This window comes from Papilio machaon, chromosome W, assembly GCF_912999745.1.
Source record: "Papilio machaon chromosome W, ilPapMach1.1, whole genome shotgun sequence".
Taxonomy (NCBI): Eukaryota; Metazoa; Arthropoda; class Insecta; order Lepidoptera; family Papilionidae; genus Papilio; species Papilio machaon.
This window is the reverse complement of record NC_060015.1, coordinates 5172742-5191597: the sequence shown is the minus strand read 5'-3', so window position 1 is coordinate 5191597 and position 18856 is coordinate 5172742. Positions and strand designations below refer to the sequence as shown.

General features: G+C 35.1%; 1 protein-coding gene across 1 annotated transcript; it reads left to right on the top strand.

Moving 5' to 3' along the window:
* Positions 1-2204: 2204 nt before the first annotated feature.
* Positions 2205-18459, top strand: LOC123722977 (membrane-bound transcription factor site-1 protease-like). Its single transcript, XM_045685524.1, is given in 12 exon segments — positions 2205-2434; positions 3476-3577; positions 3843-3932; positions 4479-4575; positions 5335-5555; positions 5727-5867; positions 6534-6692; positions 11509-11596; positions 12077-12258; positions 12775-12939; positions 16051-16204; positions 18107-18459. Coding segments are annotated over 12 exon segments (1845 nt in total). The 5' UTR covers positions 2205-2212; the 3' UTR covers positions 18331-18459.
* The last annotated feature ends 397 nt before the right edge of the window (positions 18460-18856 follow it).

The window sequence follows — 18856 nt, the reverse complement described above, 5'->3', positions numbered from 1 at the left end:
ATGTCGGAATCGAAAGTTACAAATCGATTTGTTTTTATTTCGAATTAAATATGGCAATTATGCACTAAGACGTTTCAAATTTATTGTGTAGGTAGAGAATGGTAAGAGAGTGATTGAGAGAAAAGAGAAATCGTTTGAGAGTTATTACTTTTTCTGAAATATATATTTCAATGTCGGAATCGAAAGTAACAAATCGATTTTCCATTTTTCCGAATTAAATATAATAATCATGCACTTAGACGATTCAAATTTATGGTGTAGGTAGGGAATGGTAATAGAGTGATTGAGAGAAAAGAGAAATCGTTTGAGAGTTAATACTTTTCCTGAAATAAACATTTCAATTTCTGAATCGAAAGTAACAAATCGATTTTCCTTTTTTCCGAATTAAATATGGCAATCATGCACTTAGACGTTTCAAATTTTTTGTATAGGTAGAGAATGATTAGGCAGTGATTGAGAGAAAAGAGAAATCGTTTGAGAGTAGATACTTTTCCTGAAATAAATATTTCAATTTCGGAATCGTAAGTAACAAATCGATTTTCAAAAACTTACAAATCTCAAAAATTTAAATATTTATTTCAAAAAAAGTATTAACTCTCAAACGATTTCTGTTTTCTCTCAATCACTCTATTACCATTCTCTACCTACACCATAAATTTGAATCGTCTAAGTGCATGATTGCCATATTTAATTCGGAAAAAAGGAAAATCGATTTGTTACTTTCGATTCAGAAATTGAAATATTTATTTCAGGAAAAGTATTAACTCTCAAACGATTTCTCTTTTCTCTCAATCACTCTCTAATCATTCTCTACCTACACAATAAATTTGAAACGTCTAAGTGCATGATTGCCATAATTATTTCGGAAAAAAAGGAAAATCGATTGGTAACTTTCGATTCCGACATTGAAATATATATTTCAGAAAAAGTATTAACTCTCAAACTATTTCTCTTTTCTCTCAATCACTCTCTAAGCATTCTCTACCTACACAATAAATTTGAAACGTCTTAGTGCATAATTGCCATATTTAATTCGAAATAAAAATAAATCGATTTGTAACTTTCGATTCCGACATTGAAATATATATTTCAGAAAAAGTATTAACTCTCAAACGATTTCTCTTTTCTCTCAATCACTCTATTACCATTCCCTACCTACACCATAAATTTGAATCGTCTAAGTGCATGATTGCTATATTTAATTCGGAAAAAAGGAAAATCGATTTGTTACTTTCGATTCCGACATTGAAATATATATTTCAGAAAAAGTATTAACTCTCAAACGATTTCTCTTTTCTCTCAATCACTCTCTTGCCATTCTCTACCTACACAATAAATTTGAAACGTCCAAGTGCATGATTGGCATATTTAATTCGGAAAAAAAGGAAAATCGATTTGTAACTTTCGATGCCCAGAATTAAAATATTTATTACAGAAAAAGTAAAAACTCTCAAACGATATTTCTTTTCTCTTAATGTCTCTCAAACGACTCTCTAACGATTCGCATTGAAAAAAATAAAAAAAAGTAAAGTGAGGGGGCCAACTTCACACTAGAATTTGAAATTGTTTTTACGGAGAAAGTAGGAACTCTCAAACGATATTTCTTTTCTCTCAAATCCTCTCAAACGATTCTCAAACGATTTGCGTAAAAAAAAGTTAAAAAAATTAAAGTGAGGGGGCCAACTTCACGGAGGTTTGTCCTCTTTGTACTGTATCTGTCATATTTTCTCTATCTAAGTAGGCTATATACAACCGCAACAGCGGCGCCTCTCACCACTTTAGATGTCCTCATTTGACTACAGATGTTTAATACAAAGTTTCTCTTTATCAAAGGCTTGACACTCAAAAAACAAATTTCTTAGACTAAGAATAAAAATCTATTCTCTGTGAAAAATATGAAAGTTTCAGAATGAGTTTTGTAATGTCAATTTTTGAGAGATTGTAACAATGACAATTATGAGGATAGTTTGACAATTCTTGATTTATCTGTCACTGGCTGGCAGATTTTAATTTTATGTACACAAGAATCTGGTGCTACCGTAATGTTTGCTATAAAATTCTATTGAAAAATACGGCATTTTCTTCACAACGTTACGATTACTATATTTACAAATGCTTTTAATGAATAAAAATTCATTACCGTTAAAACTCATATCAATTTAAATACTGAACATAAGGAGCAATGGTTTAGTTGATAATAAAGTCACAAAACATGGGGACCCATTTACTGTTGTTTTTATTAGGTCTCAGAATTACGATAGTTTTTTCTGCTGAAGTAACGGACTCCGTTTTATGTAATGCGACAAGTTCTGAACGTGTAGAATATGAATTTAGTACTGATGTCGTCGGAAGTGAACATATAATTACATTTAGAGGATATTTTCTTCGAAGAGCAAGAGAAAATTATGTGACTGCTGCGCTGAACAATGCCGGTGTAAGTTTAGTTATTTAAAAAGTAAGAATACGTTCCGAAAGATGTACTTTAATGATTATTGATTGTTATATTTGTCCAAATTCTATTGAAATAATCAAAAGTTGTGAGGTGTTTACTAAAAGTAGGGGGGCTGCAATCAAACATTTTAATTATTATTCATGGTTTTGACCAATAACTTAAATTGTAACATGATTTTTAAAGTCTATTTTAATGTCTCTGTTGTGTTTTTATCAAAAAAAGGTATATTACATTTACTTTTACATTCTTTTCTTATGTAATTTTGGATATGTTACCCTGCCAGAATGATGTTGAAACAAACATTTTAAAAGTTGGGTAGCTTCAATAAAAAGAAAGAATTAAAAAAAGTTGGGTAGAGCCAATAATGTTTGCTACACAAACAACTACATTGAATTTGTTATTACCACATGCCTAAAGAAGTTAAAAATCTTTTTTATCTAAAATGGTCATTTTCCCACTTATCAGATAAAGAGGGTCAGGAAATTAAACATACAAAAAATTACCCACAAGTTGAATGACTGGATCAATGCACAGCAAAATAAGCATGACAATTGTTTTATTAAAATTGTATATAATTACTAGCTGTCGTCCGCGCGCAGTTATAAAAAAACTAAATGGGGGGGGGGGGTTATGAAAAATAGATATTTGCCGATTCTCAGACCTACTCTATACATATGCTCACAAAATTTCATGAGAATCGGTCAAGCCGTTCCGGAGGAGTTCAAGTTCGATCCCCGTGACACGAGAATTTTATATATAAGATTACACAATATTAATACCTAAATAATTTTGTTTTGTTATTTAAAATGTTGCTGTACAACAATCATAACTAATTTAGAACAATCTAAAATAGCTATATTATACAAATTTCTACTGCTATTGAGCAACTATTAAGTAAATTAACATTTCTATGAGAAATCACTAAGTATAATTAAATAATTTTCATACGAGTTATGTACAACCACAAACTAGTAATCAAAGCAAATACTAACATAAGGTATTGTGGTTATCCTTTCGTTACAGATATCAAACTGGACTATTGTTCAACGAGAAAATCCAGCTAAAGATTATCCGAGCGACTTTGATGTGATTGTAATGAATGATGGTGATCGAGCAGCACTTGATGCATAAGAGACCATCCTGCTATCCATATATACAGGAGGTGAGTGTTATTTTAGCAACACTACAATTTTGTAGTAATTTGATCACAAATTAACCCATCTAATGAAAAGATCTACATTTCATATGAGATCTCTTAAAAGATGTAACTCTTTTCATCGGGCGTGTTGGAATATCATACATTTTATAATGCTGATCGTAATGCAAAAAAAAACATATGGTGATTGGTCACTAATATTCAAACCAATTGATTTATTTTAATTGGTAACAGGATACAAATTGTGGCCCCAATGGCTGCTTATACTCAGGATGGCGGAATCATCGTCGTAGAGCATTACATTCTATTAGAAAACCGAGAGAGGTAATGTAATGTTATAGTAATTTCTATTTTATTATTTAATCTGTCGCCCGCAATTCCGTCCGCAAGGAATTAAAGAAAAACTTAATGAATAGCCTATGTGTTCTTCCAAACTCTGATCGACATATATGTCAAAATTCCATCAAGGTTGAAACAGCCATTCTAGAGATACCTCAAACAACATCTAAACATCTAAACATTCGCATCTATATATATAAAAGAAAGTCGTGTTAGTTACACTATTTATAACTCAAGAAGGGCTGAATCGATTTGACTGAAAATTGGTGGGCAGGTAGCTTAGAACCAGGAAACGGACATAGGATAATTTTTACCCCGTTTTCTATTTTTATTTTCCGCGCGGACGGAGTCGCGGGTAAAAGCTAGTTTATAATATTAGTAATATATATTATTTGTTATTAACACTGAAGCAAAAGTAATTTTGTTTGGAGAAGCCAAGTATTTGGTGTTTATAAATATCAAATTTAATATTTCTGTTGATCTGCTTGACTTCACAAATCAACTAGTCTATTAAATTATGTTTTGCGACAGAATGAAGGATATTCATCGAGGAAGCTACTAAGAACAGTTCCGAGACAAATTACATCAGTGTTTAAAGCAGATCTACTGTGGTCATTGGGTGTTACAGGTTAGTTGATCATTGCATTCCTCTGTAGAAACATCTCTATTAAAATATTGTCTTCTCTCTTATTTTGACAGTAAAATTAATTATTATTCATAATTAGACAGCATTGTCTTAATTTAAAAAAAAATCTTTAAAATTTATTTTAAATAGATATTATGTTAATAAATTTTTGTATCATATAATAATAAGTTACCAATTTACTTTTCGTTGTTTCTTTTTTTTATAAAAATGTAAAATGGCAACAATGTCTTAATTTTTAAAATTTACCTTTATACTAATAAAATTAAAAATACATCGTATAAAAGTAATAGAGTTCATTTTTGTACGCAGTCTGTGTTTGACCCATATATCTAAGAGATAGTCTCAGTTGAGTTGAGTAACATTCCCACAATCTGTGGTGTGGTAACAACATTATATATCACATAACAATGAGATCATTGTGCCACTTTATTACGTAACTTCTATGTATTATTATCGACTAAAAAGTCTTTTGGACCCTTACATTTTTTTTATTTCCCAAACCCTTTTCCTACAAGGTTGCCTCAGATAGATTATATTTATTCCATTATGATTTGATGTCTAAGAAGTCTTTACTGATTTGTAAAATTAAAACGTTTAATGCTACTACTCACCCCTAAGTGTTCGACTTTAAAATCGTAGTAGCATTCGGTTCGTATTCCTCCTAGGAATTTCATAGAATCAGTCAGAATTAATATTATTTTTTAATTTATTCATTGCTTTCTTCACACGTTTCATGTATAGGTGAAGGTATAAGAGTAGCAGTATTCGATACTGGCCTAGCTCGTCATCACCCTCACTTTGGTCGTGTAAGGGAGCGTACTGATTGGACCGGAGAGAATACATTGGATGACGCACTGGGCCACGGAACTTTTGTGGCAGGAGTGATAGCTTCGCGAGCCGACTGTCTCGGCTTCGCTCCTGACGCTGATCTTCATATATTCAGAGTGTTTACTGATAATCAGGTAATTGTAAATGCAATAATTGGATCTATTTTTAATATGTTTGATCTATAATTTATGCGTTTGACATGCAATTTATTAAAAATAACCTCAAAGTATGATGTAGGAATGACCAACTATTTTTTCTGTTTTTTTAATTTTCTTAGCCTCTAATATCATGATTGTTAATTCCAGGTTTCATACACTTCATGGTTTTTAGACGCTTTCAATTATGCTATTATGAGAAAAATTGACGTACTTAATTTAAGTATTGGAGGACCAGATTTTATGGACCATCCCTTCGTTGATAAAGTTTGGGAGCTAAGCGCTAACAAGGTATGTAGTTAATTAGGAGACTTGTCTTAAAACTTAATTTAAAATCCTTGATATTTTTTATTGTAACAAAAGTAAAAGCTCCGTTACTTGTGTGAGTTTTATTCAATATTTATTAAATATTTAAAATAAATTTACGTACCATCTAATAAAACCATAAAAAGGCTTGATCCTACCTTAAAGGGGTGTCCAGAGTGTAGTTAACAATACTGGACCAGTATGGTTTGACTTCACACATATAAATTTACTAGCTGTCGCCCGCGACTCCGTCCGCGTGCTATTAATAAAAAACATAATAAGTAGCCTATGTGTTCTTACAAACTAAGATCTACATCTATGCCAAATTTCATCGCGTTCCAATGAGCCGTTCTGGAGATACCTTCAAATATCCATCCATCCATCTAAACATTAGCATCTATATATATAAAAGAAAGTCGTGTTAGTTACACTATTTATAACTCAAGATCGGTCGAACTGATTAAGCTGAAAATTGATGGGGAGGTAGCTTAGAACTAGGAGACGGACATAGGAACTTTTTTATCTTGTGTGCATATTTTTATTCCGCGCGGACGAAGTCGCGGGTAAAAGCTAGTTTATAATATTAGTAAGATTTGCAGATACTCGTATGTATAAGTTACAATATTTTAAAGGAAATATACATAATTGTAGGTTATTATGGTGTCAGCTATAGGAAATGATGGTCCATTATATGGTACTCTCAATAACCCAGCGGACCAGATGGATGTCATCGGTGTGGGTGGCATTGGGTTCGATGATCGTATCGCTAAATTCTCCTCTAGGGGTATGACAACCTGGGAACTGCCTAATGTAAGTTAATTGAACCTGATTTTTAGCCGACTTCAAAAAGAAGGAGGTTATCAATTCGACTGAATTTTTTTTTTTTTTTTTTATGTGTGTTACCGCGAATCTCCGCCCCTGGTGGTCCGATTTTGATAAAAATTATTTTAAACGAAAGGAAGTGCTTGCAGGTGGGTCCCATTTTTTTGTTTTTTTTTTTAAATAACTAGAAGAATAGTAGAATTTGAATATAGCTTCAAAATTTGTTGCGGAAATTAGGGACATTTTTGCTTTCAGCGCTTACGTAGGCTAAACTATAGGACCTACATAAAAATGATGTATGGCGATTTGTAGCTCTTTAAATGTGCTAAATAAAAGTCCGCGATAGCATATATCTATATTTTATAGTTTTCTCACAATAACCATTTTTTTCTTTAGAAACATTAATTAAATTCATGCCCTATTTCCGACGCTATTATTCAAGTTCAGTATTAACCCTTATGTAAATAAATATGTTCATTATCAAGAGAATTTAATGTAGATTATATTTGCAATTGAAACTATATCATTCTGTCTAATAGTTTAGGAGATATCGTAAGAATAAAATTACGCGGAAACGAAAAATGCTACATCGCGTTACAATGAATAGCACAAATTTGCTTTCTGGGCTTACGTAGGTCAAACTATATGACCTACATTAAAATGATGTATCGAGTAATTATAGATCCTTAAATTTGCTAAATAAAAGTCTCAGGTGGCATATATCTATCATCTATGGATGTCTCACAAAAACCATGTTATTATGAACAAACTTCGATTAAATTGCACACGAAAAACAGCGTCGTAAGCTTACGGCGCTATTATATTATATTCGATATGAATCCTTATCCAAATAAATATGTTTGATGGCTAGAGTATTAAATGCAGATTACATTAGCCTTTAAACTATGTAATTCTGATCAATAGTTTGGAAGATATTAAATGATTAAAAACTACGCGCATTCGAAAAATGCTACTGCGGCGCGCGGCTGGACAAAATTAGAGGCAAGCTACGATGTATTAGTTCGTTAATTTTCAATTTGTATACCGATTTTGATAATTAGTTCATTGTTTAAAGGAATAGTGGTTATCTGCTGCATTGTATATTAGTTTTTGAGTACACACATATTAAATAGGAAAGTCCTTTTCTTTATTTGTCTTATTTCTTTCCTCATGCGTATTAAGGAAATTTGTAATTGAACTTCAAATTCACTAAAAATTGTGAAATAAAACAAAAATTTTAAGAAAAAAAAATAGCCGACTTCAAAAAAAACAATCTCAAACAAAATGCACTCAAAAGTAACATAAAAAAACAATTTCAAACAAAATGCATTCAAAAGTACCATAAAAAACAATTTCAAACAAAATGCATTCAATAATACCATAAAAAACAATCTCAAACAAAATTCACTAAAAAGAAACAAAATAATGACATGAAAACTTCTTTCTTTCTTTCTTCTCTCTTTCAAAAACCCTCTAAACTCTAAAGAAAGTTCTCTTCTTTCTTGTAACATGTCTATATTGTATAATTATTGTTATTTTGGAGTCGGTTTCGGCCTAAGTAGGGACATAAACGTAAGTATGTCTAATACATCTCAAATATAAAATGTCACCTATTTACTTCGGCCGACACCGACTGCGAAATAACAATAATTATACAATATAGACATGTTACAAGAAAGAAGAGAACTTTCTTTAGAGTTTAGAGGGTTTTTGAAAGAGAGAAGAAAGAAAGAAAGAAGTTTTCATGTCATTATTTTGTTTCTTTTTAGTGAATTTTGTTTGAGATTGTTTTTTTCATTTCGGTTCAATAAATATAAATCTTGGTTTTTATAAAAAAAAAGCTATTTTTGTTCACTTTTGATTAGAAGAATTTTCCAAACTATTGTAAAACAAAAATGAAATGTACTGAATTTCAATCGTAAAAGCTTAATTCGCGTTAATCATTGAAATATAATCAATATATAGGGTTTTTCAACAAGAACTTTGTTTTTCAATTGGGGCCACACCAACAACATGACAGTTTTGACATTTAGTTTTTTGACCTATTCGTAGTAGATGCTTTGGCAATTGCTACAATGAATTCAATTTCGCTCAAAAATCGTATTAAAATCCACTATGAAAATGGTGCAATTTATCGCAAATCAAATTTCCCGATCGCATAATTTCACGAAATTCAGCTGTTAAATGGCCAGCCAGATCGTATGATTTAACACCACTGGATTATTTTTTGTGGGGCTATGTTAAGGACAGAGTCTATACGGAGCCAATCGAATCAAAATCCGTGACGTGATTAACGAAATAGAACCGCAATTTTGCCAAAAAATGATTAAAAACTTTGATGAAAGAATCGACATCTGTCAGCGTGGTCGTGGTGAACATTTGCCTGATATCATTTTTCATTCATAATTGCCAAACTTTTCTCTTCGTAATACAATAAAAATTTGAATCATCTTCATCTAAACTCTTTGTTTTATTTTGTTTTAGAAAACAAAGTTCTTGTTGAAAAACCCTATATTTGTTAATATTAGGTCCTTACATATGAAATTGGCGTTTTTCGTACTGGCCACTTTAATCACGAATTTCTCCTCTTTGGTAAGGAATTCCAAATTCAAATTTGTACAGCTATAGACTCATGTATTTGTGGTTCGATGACCGTCATTCATTTGTTTTTTTTTCTGTTTTTTTCTGTTTGCGTCACTCATTTTACAAAATGGAAAACTTAAAATATCGCATTATTTACGAGTACGAGTTCCGCCGTGGCACTAGTGCTGCGGAAACGACTCGAAGGGTGAATGATGTGTATGGCGGTCGTGTTGCAAAAGAAAACACAGTTCGTTTTTGGTTCCAACGTTTTCGTTCTGGAAATTTCGATCTGCAAACGATCTGGACGGCCTGAGACTCAAGTTGATAATGAAGAGTTGAAGGCTATTGTGGAAGCGGATCCATCGCAAACCACGTCCGAGTTAGCTGCAGGCTGCGATGTTAGTGATAAAACTGTTTTAATTCACTTGAAGCAAATTGGGAAGATTAAAAAGCTTGAAAGGTGGGTACCTCACGAATTGACTGAAGCTAACCTCCTTCTTTTTGAAGTCGGCTAAAAACCGGCAAACGCGCGTCGACTGTTGCGTTACATTACTGAACCGGCACAATAATGAAGGTATTTTAAACCGAATCATTACCTGTGGTGAAAAATGGGTTCTTTACGATAATCGGAAGCGCTCAGCGCAATGGTTGGATCCTGGCCAGCCAGCCAAATCCTTTTTTTTTTTTTTTTTTTGTACGAGGGGAAATGCAGTTACGCACCCCTGCGCCGGGCCTGAATGTGCAGTGGCGCAGGGAGTGTGGGACTCGCCTAAAGTCGTTCGGCCATACCCACTAAAACCCCTCGGGCCCTCCATTCCGCCTTGTGGCTGAGTCACGGGAACACTTACGCAATCTTCCGCGACCCAGCCGGCGTTGTCCAATCGGACTCTCCTCTTGTGGGGACAAAGATGTAGGGAGTCCCCACAACACACGTCTTAAAGGCGCACCCAATGCTAGGGAGCGCCTTACACCCGAAAGTTTGGCGGGCGATAGGGCAATAGGCCGTCCATCGCCCGGAGCTCTTCTGTTACGGAGGCAGACGGCGGGTGTGCGCCTGCTGCCTGCGCCCGTCGCGACGACGACGAAGAGGGTCCGCGGCTGCGTCCTCCTCCCGCCGACGTTCCGCCGCCTCCTTCAGCGCCATCACCTCTTCGCAGAAGGAGGCGACAGCGTTCCAGGAGCTCTCGCTACCCACCATCGCGTTGACGACAGCGGGCAGCGAGAGGTCCGTCCCGATTACTGCCACGAGTGCGGCGCGCTGGGCCGACCAGTGCACACACGACTCCAGGGTGTGCTGGGCCGAGTCCTCAGCGTGGCCGCACTCATGGCACCTCGCACTGGGCTCTCGCCGCGCAATCCGGCACAGATACGCCCCGAAACAACCGTGTCCCGAGAGTACCTGCACCAGACGGAACGAGAGAGCCCCGTGCTTCCGACCCGTCCAGAGCTCGAGGACGGGCCGGATCGCCTCAATGGTGCGTTGGCCGGCGGACGCCGTAAGCAGCCGCTCCCGCCATTCGGTGACGAGCTGCGCCTCCGCCGCCCGCCGCCACGCACTCTCCTGATCCGGGGGAGGGATTTCCCCCCGGGATCGGGCATCCACTCTCCGCCAGTAGGCGCCGGAGAAGCCAGCCAAATCCTGCCCCAAGCGAAAATTAACCCCAAAAAAGTTACTTGTAAGCGTTTGGTGGACTAGTGCCGGTATTGTTCATTACAGTTTTCTCAAATCTGGCCAGACTATTACGGCTGATGTCTATTGTCAGCAATTGCAAACCATGATGGAAAAGCTAGCGGCTAAACAACCTAGGCTGGTCAATCGCTCCACGCCACTGCTGCTTCACGACAACGCTAGACCACACACTGCGCAACAGACGGCTACTAAATTAGAAGAGCTTCAATTGGAAAGTCTGAGACATCCTCCGTACTCCCCGGACCTTGCTCCAACAGATTACCATTTTTTTCGAAATTTGGATAACTTCTTGCAAGGGAAAAAATTCAACTCCGATGGGGCAGTCCAAATCGCCTTCAAAGATTTTATTGATTCCCGTCCGACTGGTTTTTTTAGTAAAGGGATCAATGAACTACCTATGAGATGGCAAAAGTGCATAGAAAATAATGGTTCATACTTTGATTAATTAAATATATTATATTAAAAAATATTCGACTTTTTGTTCCTCCCATACAAAACGCCAATTTCATATGTAAGGACCTAATATTTCAGGGATATGGTAGAATGAAACCAGACATTGTGACATATGGCAGTGGTGTCCGCGGCTCCAGTGTCACTGGCGGCTGTAAATCTCTCAGTGGTATGTATCATATACTAGTTGTCGACAGCGACTCCGTCCACACGTGATTAAATATACTAAATAAATAACTTATGTGTTCTTCAACTCTACATGTTGTTCTACATCTGTGTCAAATTTCATCAAATTCCATTGAGTCTTCCAGAGATACCTTAAACAACATCCATACATAAAAACTTTCGCATTTATAATATTACTAAGATTCTATTCTGATTTCCAACTTGTAAAAGAAAGGAATAAGGAAAAATCAAAATGGTATCATCAATTAAATACGTATCAGGTTTTTTTTTTAAAGTACACAAGATTATTTAAGACTTTTGCTAATTAAGCCTCAAAAAAATATGTAACAGTTTAAAGGCATAGACAAAAAAACTAAACAGGACAAGATAAATGATGACAAATTTAAATGGGAATAAGAAGGTCTATATAAAATTATGTGCTAGACTCTTAGACTGGATAAATTTGACGATGTACTGTGACAAGGTACGTCAGTCGCATCGCCAGTTGTGGCAGGAGCGATTGCGTTGCTGGCGAGCGGTGTGCCACGTCAGCATGTCACACCGGCAGCTGTCAAACAGGCACTTTGTGTCACAGCGCGACGTCTGCCCGGGTATAACATGTTTGAACAGGGACACGGGAAACTTGATCTTATCAGTGCCTATCAGGTGAAAATAACATTATGTTTTCATACATCTTTCGTATTACTTCAAAAATTGCAATTAGAAACTCTTTGGTTAAACATGTGTTTTAAGTTTTAACCCTTTGACCGGCAATGATTAATATTATGGACGTTAACGTGGTTTAAAAATTATATGTTTTACACTTAAAAATGTATCACCAAAACTGCTACCTGTTTTTATTTATTTATTTGTTAAGATTACATTTTGAAATCCTTCACATAAATATTTTTCAATAATCATGATTTCTGATAATGTAATGTCAGTTTCCGTAGAACTGTAATTTTATTTTATGGTTAGGCCCCGTGTGTCTCTAAAGCAGTGACACTTAAATTATATTTTGTTATCTCTATTTTGGCAAAGAGAATGAAAGGGATAACAATATGTATTCAATCAAATGTCACTTCAGTAAATGTAAAGAAAAAAGTATATCGTATTTCTGAAATTATGTAAAATTTATTAAGATTACAGTCATTTATTACCCTATCTATTTTATTTTCGCAGTTCTTACGCGAGTACACGCCACAGGCGAGCCTAAGTCCCCCTTACATGGATCTGACAGAATGCACATAGATGTGGCCGTACTGTACACAACCTCTGTACTACAGCGCACAGCCTACCATTGCTAATGTCACCGTTGTTAATGGTCTGGGTGTCGCCGGTGATGTGGTAAGAAACAAATACATTATAAATATATTGCTTTCAGCGAAACTAGGACAAATTTACCAGATGTCTAGACTTGGTTAACAATATGTTGATTCGATAAAAATTGTTCAATAGGGAGTAAAACAGCCTTTTGCTCACTATAAATGTCAACATGAGTGAGTACTTTGTGGACTTACGTCAAATTTCACATAAAAAAATTCAAAAATATACGAACGACGGGCGCAGCCATAAGCTTCGTTCCCTTGTCAGCTCTGTTAATATGTCTATACTTCCCCTACAACCTACTCACCATTCTCCGCACTCCAGCCCGTCCCTCCTAGATCTCATCCTTGTTTCAAATACGGAAAAAGTTCTTACTCATGGTCAACTTTCTGCCTCTTTTTCATATCACGACCTGATTTTTGTTTCTTACAAATTACGAAAACCCAAACCCAAAGGTAAATACATACAATGCCGTAGTTTTCGAAATATCGACTTAGAGTGCTTAAGAAAAGATGCCGCTAATATTGACTGGGGTCCCGTATTAAATTGCAAGAACATTGATGAAAAGGTGGCAATATTTAATGAATTAGTAATTGGTATATACGATAAGCATGCGCCGTTGAAAAAAATAAGAGTTAGACGTCAACCTGCCCCTTGGCTTACTGACCTAATTAAAACACAAATGTCAGAACGAGACAAGGCGAAGAGAAGGTACAAAAGAACACCTAATGACTATAATTGGTCATCTTACAAGTCCCTCAGAAACCGCTGCAATCGATTGTGCCGTGATGCCAAAAAACGCCATATACATAATTCTATCAATAATCTTGATTCCTCTTCCGTCTGGAAATTTTTAAAATCGTTAGGTATTGGTATAAGTAGTGGCGATGATAGTCTCAAGAATCCTAACCTCGACGATTTAAATGCCCTTTTCTCCAATCCTCCTTTCTGCTTAAGCGAGTCTACAAAACAAAATACTCTTTCATTTTTATCTTCTACAACAAATTTTTCGTACCAAGCCTTTTCATTCGATCAAGTTTCTGAACTTTTTGTTCATAAATCTCTTTTTTCTATATCTACTAAGGCTATTGGAGCTGATAGCCTTCATTTACAAATGTTAAAATTACTACCTGACGAACTTGTTCCTATCATCACTCATATTATTAATTACTCTTTAGAATCAGGTTTATTTCCCTCAATTTGGAAAAAGGCCAAAGTTATACCACTGCCTAAAAGCCCTAAACCTGTTTCTCCATCTGATTTCCGTCCCATTTCCATTTTGCCAATCTCATCCAAGGTGCTTGAAAACTCGGTCCTGATTCAATTATCGAGATTCCTTTCGTCTAACAACCTACTGAGCCCGTACCAGTCAGGGTTTCGCCAAAATCACAGCACTGTAACAGCTCTCATTCATGTCTCAGAAGACATTCGTCTAGCTATTGAAAACAAGCTTTTGACTATACTTGTTCTATTAGACTTTAGCAGCGCTTTCAATTCCGTTGATTTTGACATTCTTCTTGGCATTATGGCTTCTCTCAATGTTTCATCTCCCGTAATCAGTTGGTTTAGGTCTTATCTTGAAGGCCGCTCTCAGTCGGTGTACTTTGAAGATGATTCGTCAGACTGGTGCAACCTTAAGGCAGGTGTCCCTCAGGGCGGAGTATTATCTCCTTTACTATTTTCATAAATGCTCTTACAAATGTATTATCTTCTCGCTTTCACCTATACGCAGACGACTTGCAATTGTACCTTCACTTCAGACCTGAAGATATTAATGAAGCTATAGGTCATATAAATGCGGACTTAGAACGTATTTCTGTCTGGGCAAAAACCTTCGGTCTTTTAGTGAATCCGAAAAAGTCACAAGTTATAATAATTGGTAGCACCTACAAGGTAAACAGTCTTGATCATGATTTGTTGCCACCTATCTTATATGATGGCTGCAATATTAACTACACTAATACTGTTAAAAACTTAGGAGTTCATTTTGACCGCCATTTGTCCTGGAATTGTCATGTTAATTTCATTAGTAAAAAGTTTTATTACTCTCTTCATTCCCTTAAACGCCTCCAAAAGTTTCTCCCACTTCAAACCAAAATAATTTTAGCGCAGACACTTCTACTCCCCCTGCTTGACTATGCTGATGTTGTTTTTCTAGATGCAAATGAAGAACTCCTGGACAAGTTAGAAAGACTTCAAAATATGTGTATCCGTTTTATTTATGGCCTGCGGAAGTATGATCATGTCTCGGAGTACCGCAAACAACTTAAGTGGCTACCTATAAGGTTACGAAGAGACTGTCACATCCTTTCTACCTTATTCTCTATTTTATATTGCCCTTACTCACCTACTTATCTTTGTGATCGTTTTAATTTTCTCGTGCCTGAAAACCAACCATCCAGGTCTAAAAAAAATTCTCTTTTAAAATATCCCTCACACACTTCCTCTCGCTTTGCCAACTCTTTTACTGTCCGTGCTGTTACGCTGTGGAACTCTCTTCCGTCGTCCATACGAGAAAGTACATCGCTGCCATCCTTCAAAAAAGGTCTAAAGGAACACTTTATATCACTTTGAGTTTTGCTATTAAACAAAATATATATATATATATATATATATATATATATAAATTTATTTATATATATTGTATGTATGTATATAATTATTTATGTATATGTATTATGTATATATGTAATATTTATTAAGTTTATTATTTAAGACGTTATTTATGACGACTTGTACTCACATTTACTTATTAAATAAATAAATAAATAAATTACCCATTAAACAACCTCTCTCTATATAATGGTAAGCTGTAAGAGAACTCTTTTAGAGTTAAGCTTTCCAGTACAATACTTCATGTGTATGTACAAAGTTTAAATAAAAAAAAATAAAAAAATAAATAAAAAAATATTTACTCCATAAAATGGCTCTTTCCCAGCTGTAGGTGCAGTCCGGTTTTGGAGTTTTTTTTTTTTAATTCCGACACAGTCAATAAAGAATACATTTTTAATTTTGGAAAAAAATCGCTTATCTTTTCTACGTTAGTGTGATTCTGTCGTAAACATATTATTTTGAACTTATTCAAATACCTATATTAGAATATATTTGTTTATATTATAATTATGTTTATAGAAAGAGGTGACATGGCATCCCCACTTGCCGCATGGGGGGTTGCTATCTGTGTCAGCAGATTACAGCCCCATATTATGGCCCTGGTCCGGCTGGCTTGCTCTCAGCTTCACTGTGTTACAAGACGGCGCTGACTTCGATGGGGTTGTAGAAGTAAGTATTGTAGTTTGATACAAATTGATCTATTTGACAGATCAAAAATGACGACAAAACTTTGTTATAACGTTCGACTTAGATTAAATTTACTTAGTTTAAATTTTTTTCAGTATTATGTATGTATATATCTTAAGTATGTTTTATTCAGTCATCGTAATTTAAATAATTTAGAACTACAAACTAGAATAAACTGTAAATAATGTGTAAAAACTAAAAATCTATTTAATGTTTATACTCTACTAGCTGTGCCCGCGACTTCGTCCGCGTGAAATACTGTTTTCGTTAAGCATTTTTTTTAAGGATTATTATTTTACTTGACCGACGTGCTATGCGTTGATGTATGGATGTAGACATAGAGATAGGTGTGCCACGACCGCACCAAATGTAGGTGTTTGGTCTCTACCTATCCCTCTGGGTTACGGGCGTGAATTTAGTTGTTGTTGTTGAGGTATTTTATTTAAACTTATAAAAAATTACAACGAAACAAATGGAACTTACAAAATATTCATTTACTCTTATGCAAATTTTCATCCCCTATTCCCTTATTATATTGCAACATTAAGGGTAAAACTTTAAATGACCTATTTATTAATATCAAATTAGCGGCCTAAAAAAAGTTATAAGCTTCTAACTGTAAAAATGACGATACGTCCATACAAATTTCCACCCCTACTTTTACCCTCTTATAAACCCTCTTTCACGATAAAAATTAATCTTTGTCCTTTCTCAGGCTCTAAGCTAAATATCAGTAAGTATAATAGTAAAACATATTAAACAAAACATTCATTAAAACCTCACATATTGCGAAACAAATTTTCATCCCCAATTAGCAGCATTAGAAAGAAGTTTCAAGCTTCTTACTGTAAAAATGACGATACTTCCATACAAATTACCACCCCCACATTCAACCCCTTACAACCCTTTTTTCGCGTTAAAAAGTAGTCTTTGTTCTTTCTCGGGCTCTAGACTAAATATCAGTAAGGGTAACAGCAAAGCATATTAAATAAAACATTCACCTAAACCTCACATATTCCCAAACAAATTTTCATCCCCTATTGTTATTTAGCACCCTTCAGGGTAAAATTTTTACAGAAATTGAATTTCATATTTATTTATATCAAATTAGCAGCCTTAGACAGAAGTTTCATGCTTCTAACTGTAAAAATTACGATACTTCCATACAAATTACCACCCCCACTTTCAACCCCTTACAACCCTGTTTTCGCGTTCAAAAGTAGCCTATGTTCTTTCTGAGGCTCTAGAATATCTGTGTACCAAGTGAGTTACTTTCGCATTTATAATATTAGTAAGGATGATGGTTAATTTCTTCTGTTAACTCGATCAGTTAATGCCTAAAGTTAACTTAATATTATTGAAGTTCTGAATTATAAAATAGTTTTTATTTATATCATAAGGTGGCATGCTATGGCTGGGTTAGAGTAATGCAACCTGGGTATTTAATATTTGTAATTATTGCCTTGTGCAAACACATGATTATTACTATTGTGAATATACTGCAGAGATAATGTGGTTTAATATAGTAACTGCAAACTCACCACTCATCACCGTTGTATACATCTGTTATGGAAAAAATCCAAAACTACAAGGTGCCCTAGTTGTGAATACAACGGCTGCCAAGTTCTCTCAACTCGAACTGTATTGACCTATTTTCAAATTAATGATCTTTTCTAGGTATTTAATCAATATTTTCTGTTTATGCGCTATCTTCTGCGGATGCTACATCATTGGTTTTATTTAAAAAAAACTTTTAGTGTTAACTAAGTAACATACGTCTATATGATATGTTCACAATCACACAAATATTAACCAATTCCTAGTTTAAGAATATGAGAAATTCATTAACCTTTAAAAAAATAGTTCCTTATTTCGTGTTTATTTTCAGGTGCTCCAGAAGTAGAGGGTACGGAGCCCGCCCCTAGAGCCTGGAGGGGCGCAGGAGCCGCACCTTCGCGGTCACATCCCGAGGTAGTTTACGAGCCCCCAAGTCTGGCTAACAGAGGTCTAACCCTCATCGCCATTGTGGCTATCATTTACTGCGTGACAACATTCTGGAAGCGTTGGGGACGTAAACTGAGACGACGGAGACTTATTTCTCTAGCCACCTAGCACAGATCAAAACAGTGCCCAAATAGATCGAACGGTAGGTGATCTTTACTGTCAAAAGAATTATAGGTTCTAATATCTGTAGGCAAAAAAATGAACTATTGATAGTGATGCAGTGTTTAAAAAGTGTTTGTGAACAATCGAAATTAATTTTCATGGTATATATATATATATATATATATATATATATATATATATATATATATATATATATATATTAGGTCCTTACATATGAAATTGGCGTTTTTCGTACTGGCCACTTTAATCACGAATTTCTCCTCTTTGGTAAGGAATTCCAAATTCAAATTTGTACAGCTATAGACTCATGTATTTGTGGTTCGATGACCGTCATTCATTTGTTTTTTTTCTTCTGTTTTTTTCTGTTTGCGTCACTCATTTTACAAAATGGAAAACTTAAAATATCGCATTATTTACGAGTACGAGTTCCGCCGTGGCACTAGTGCTGCGGAAACGACTCGAAGGGTGAATGATGTGTATGGCGGTCGTGTTGCAAAAGAAAACACAGTTC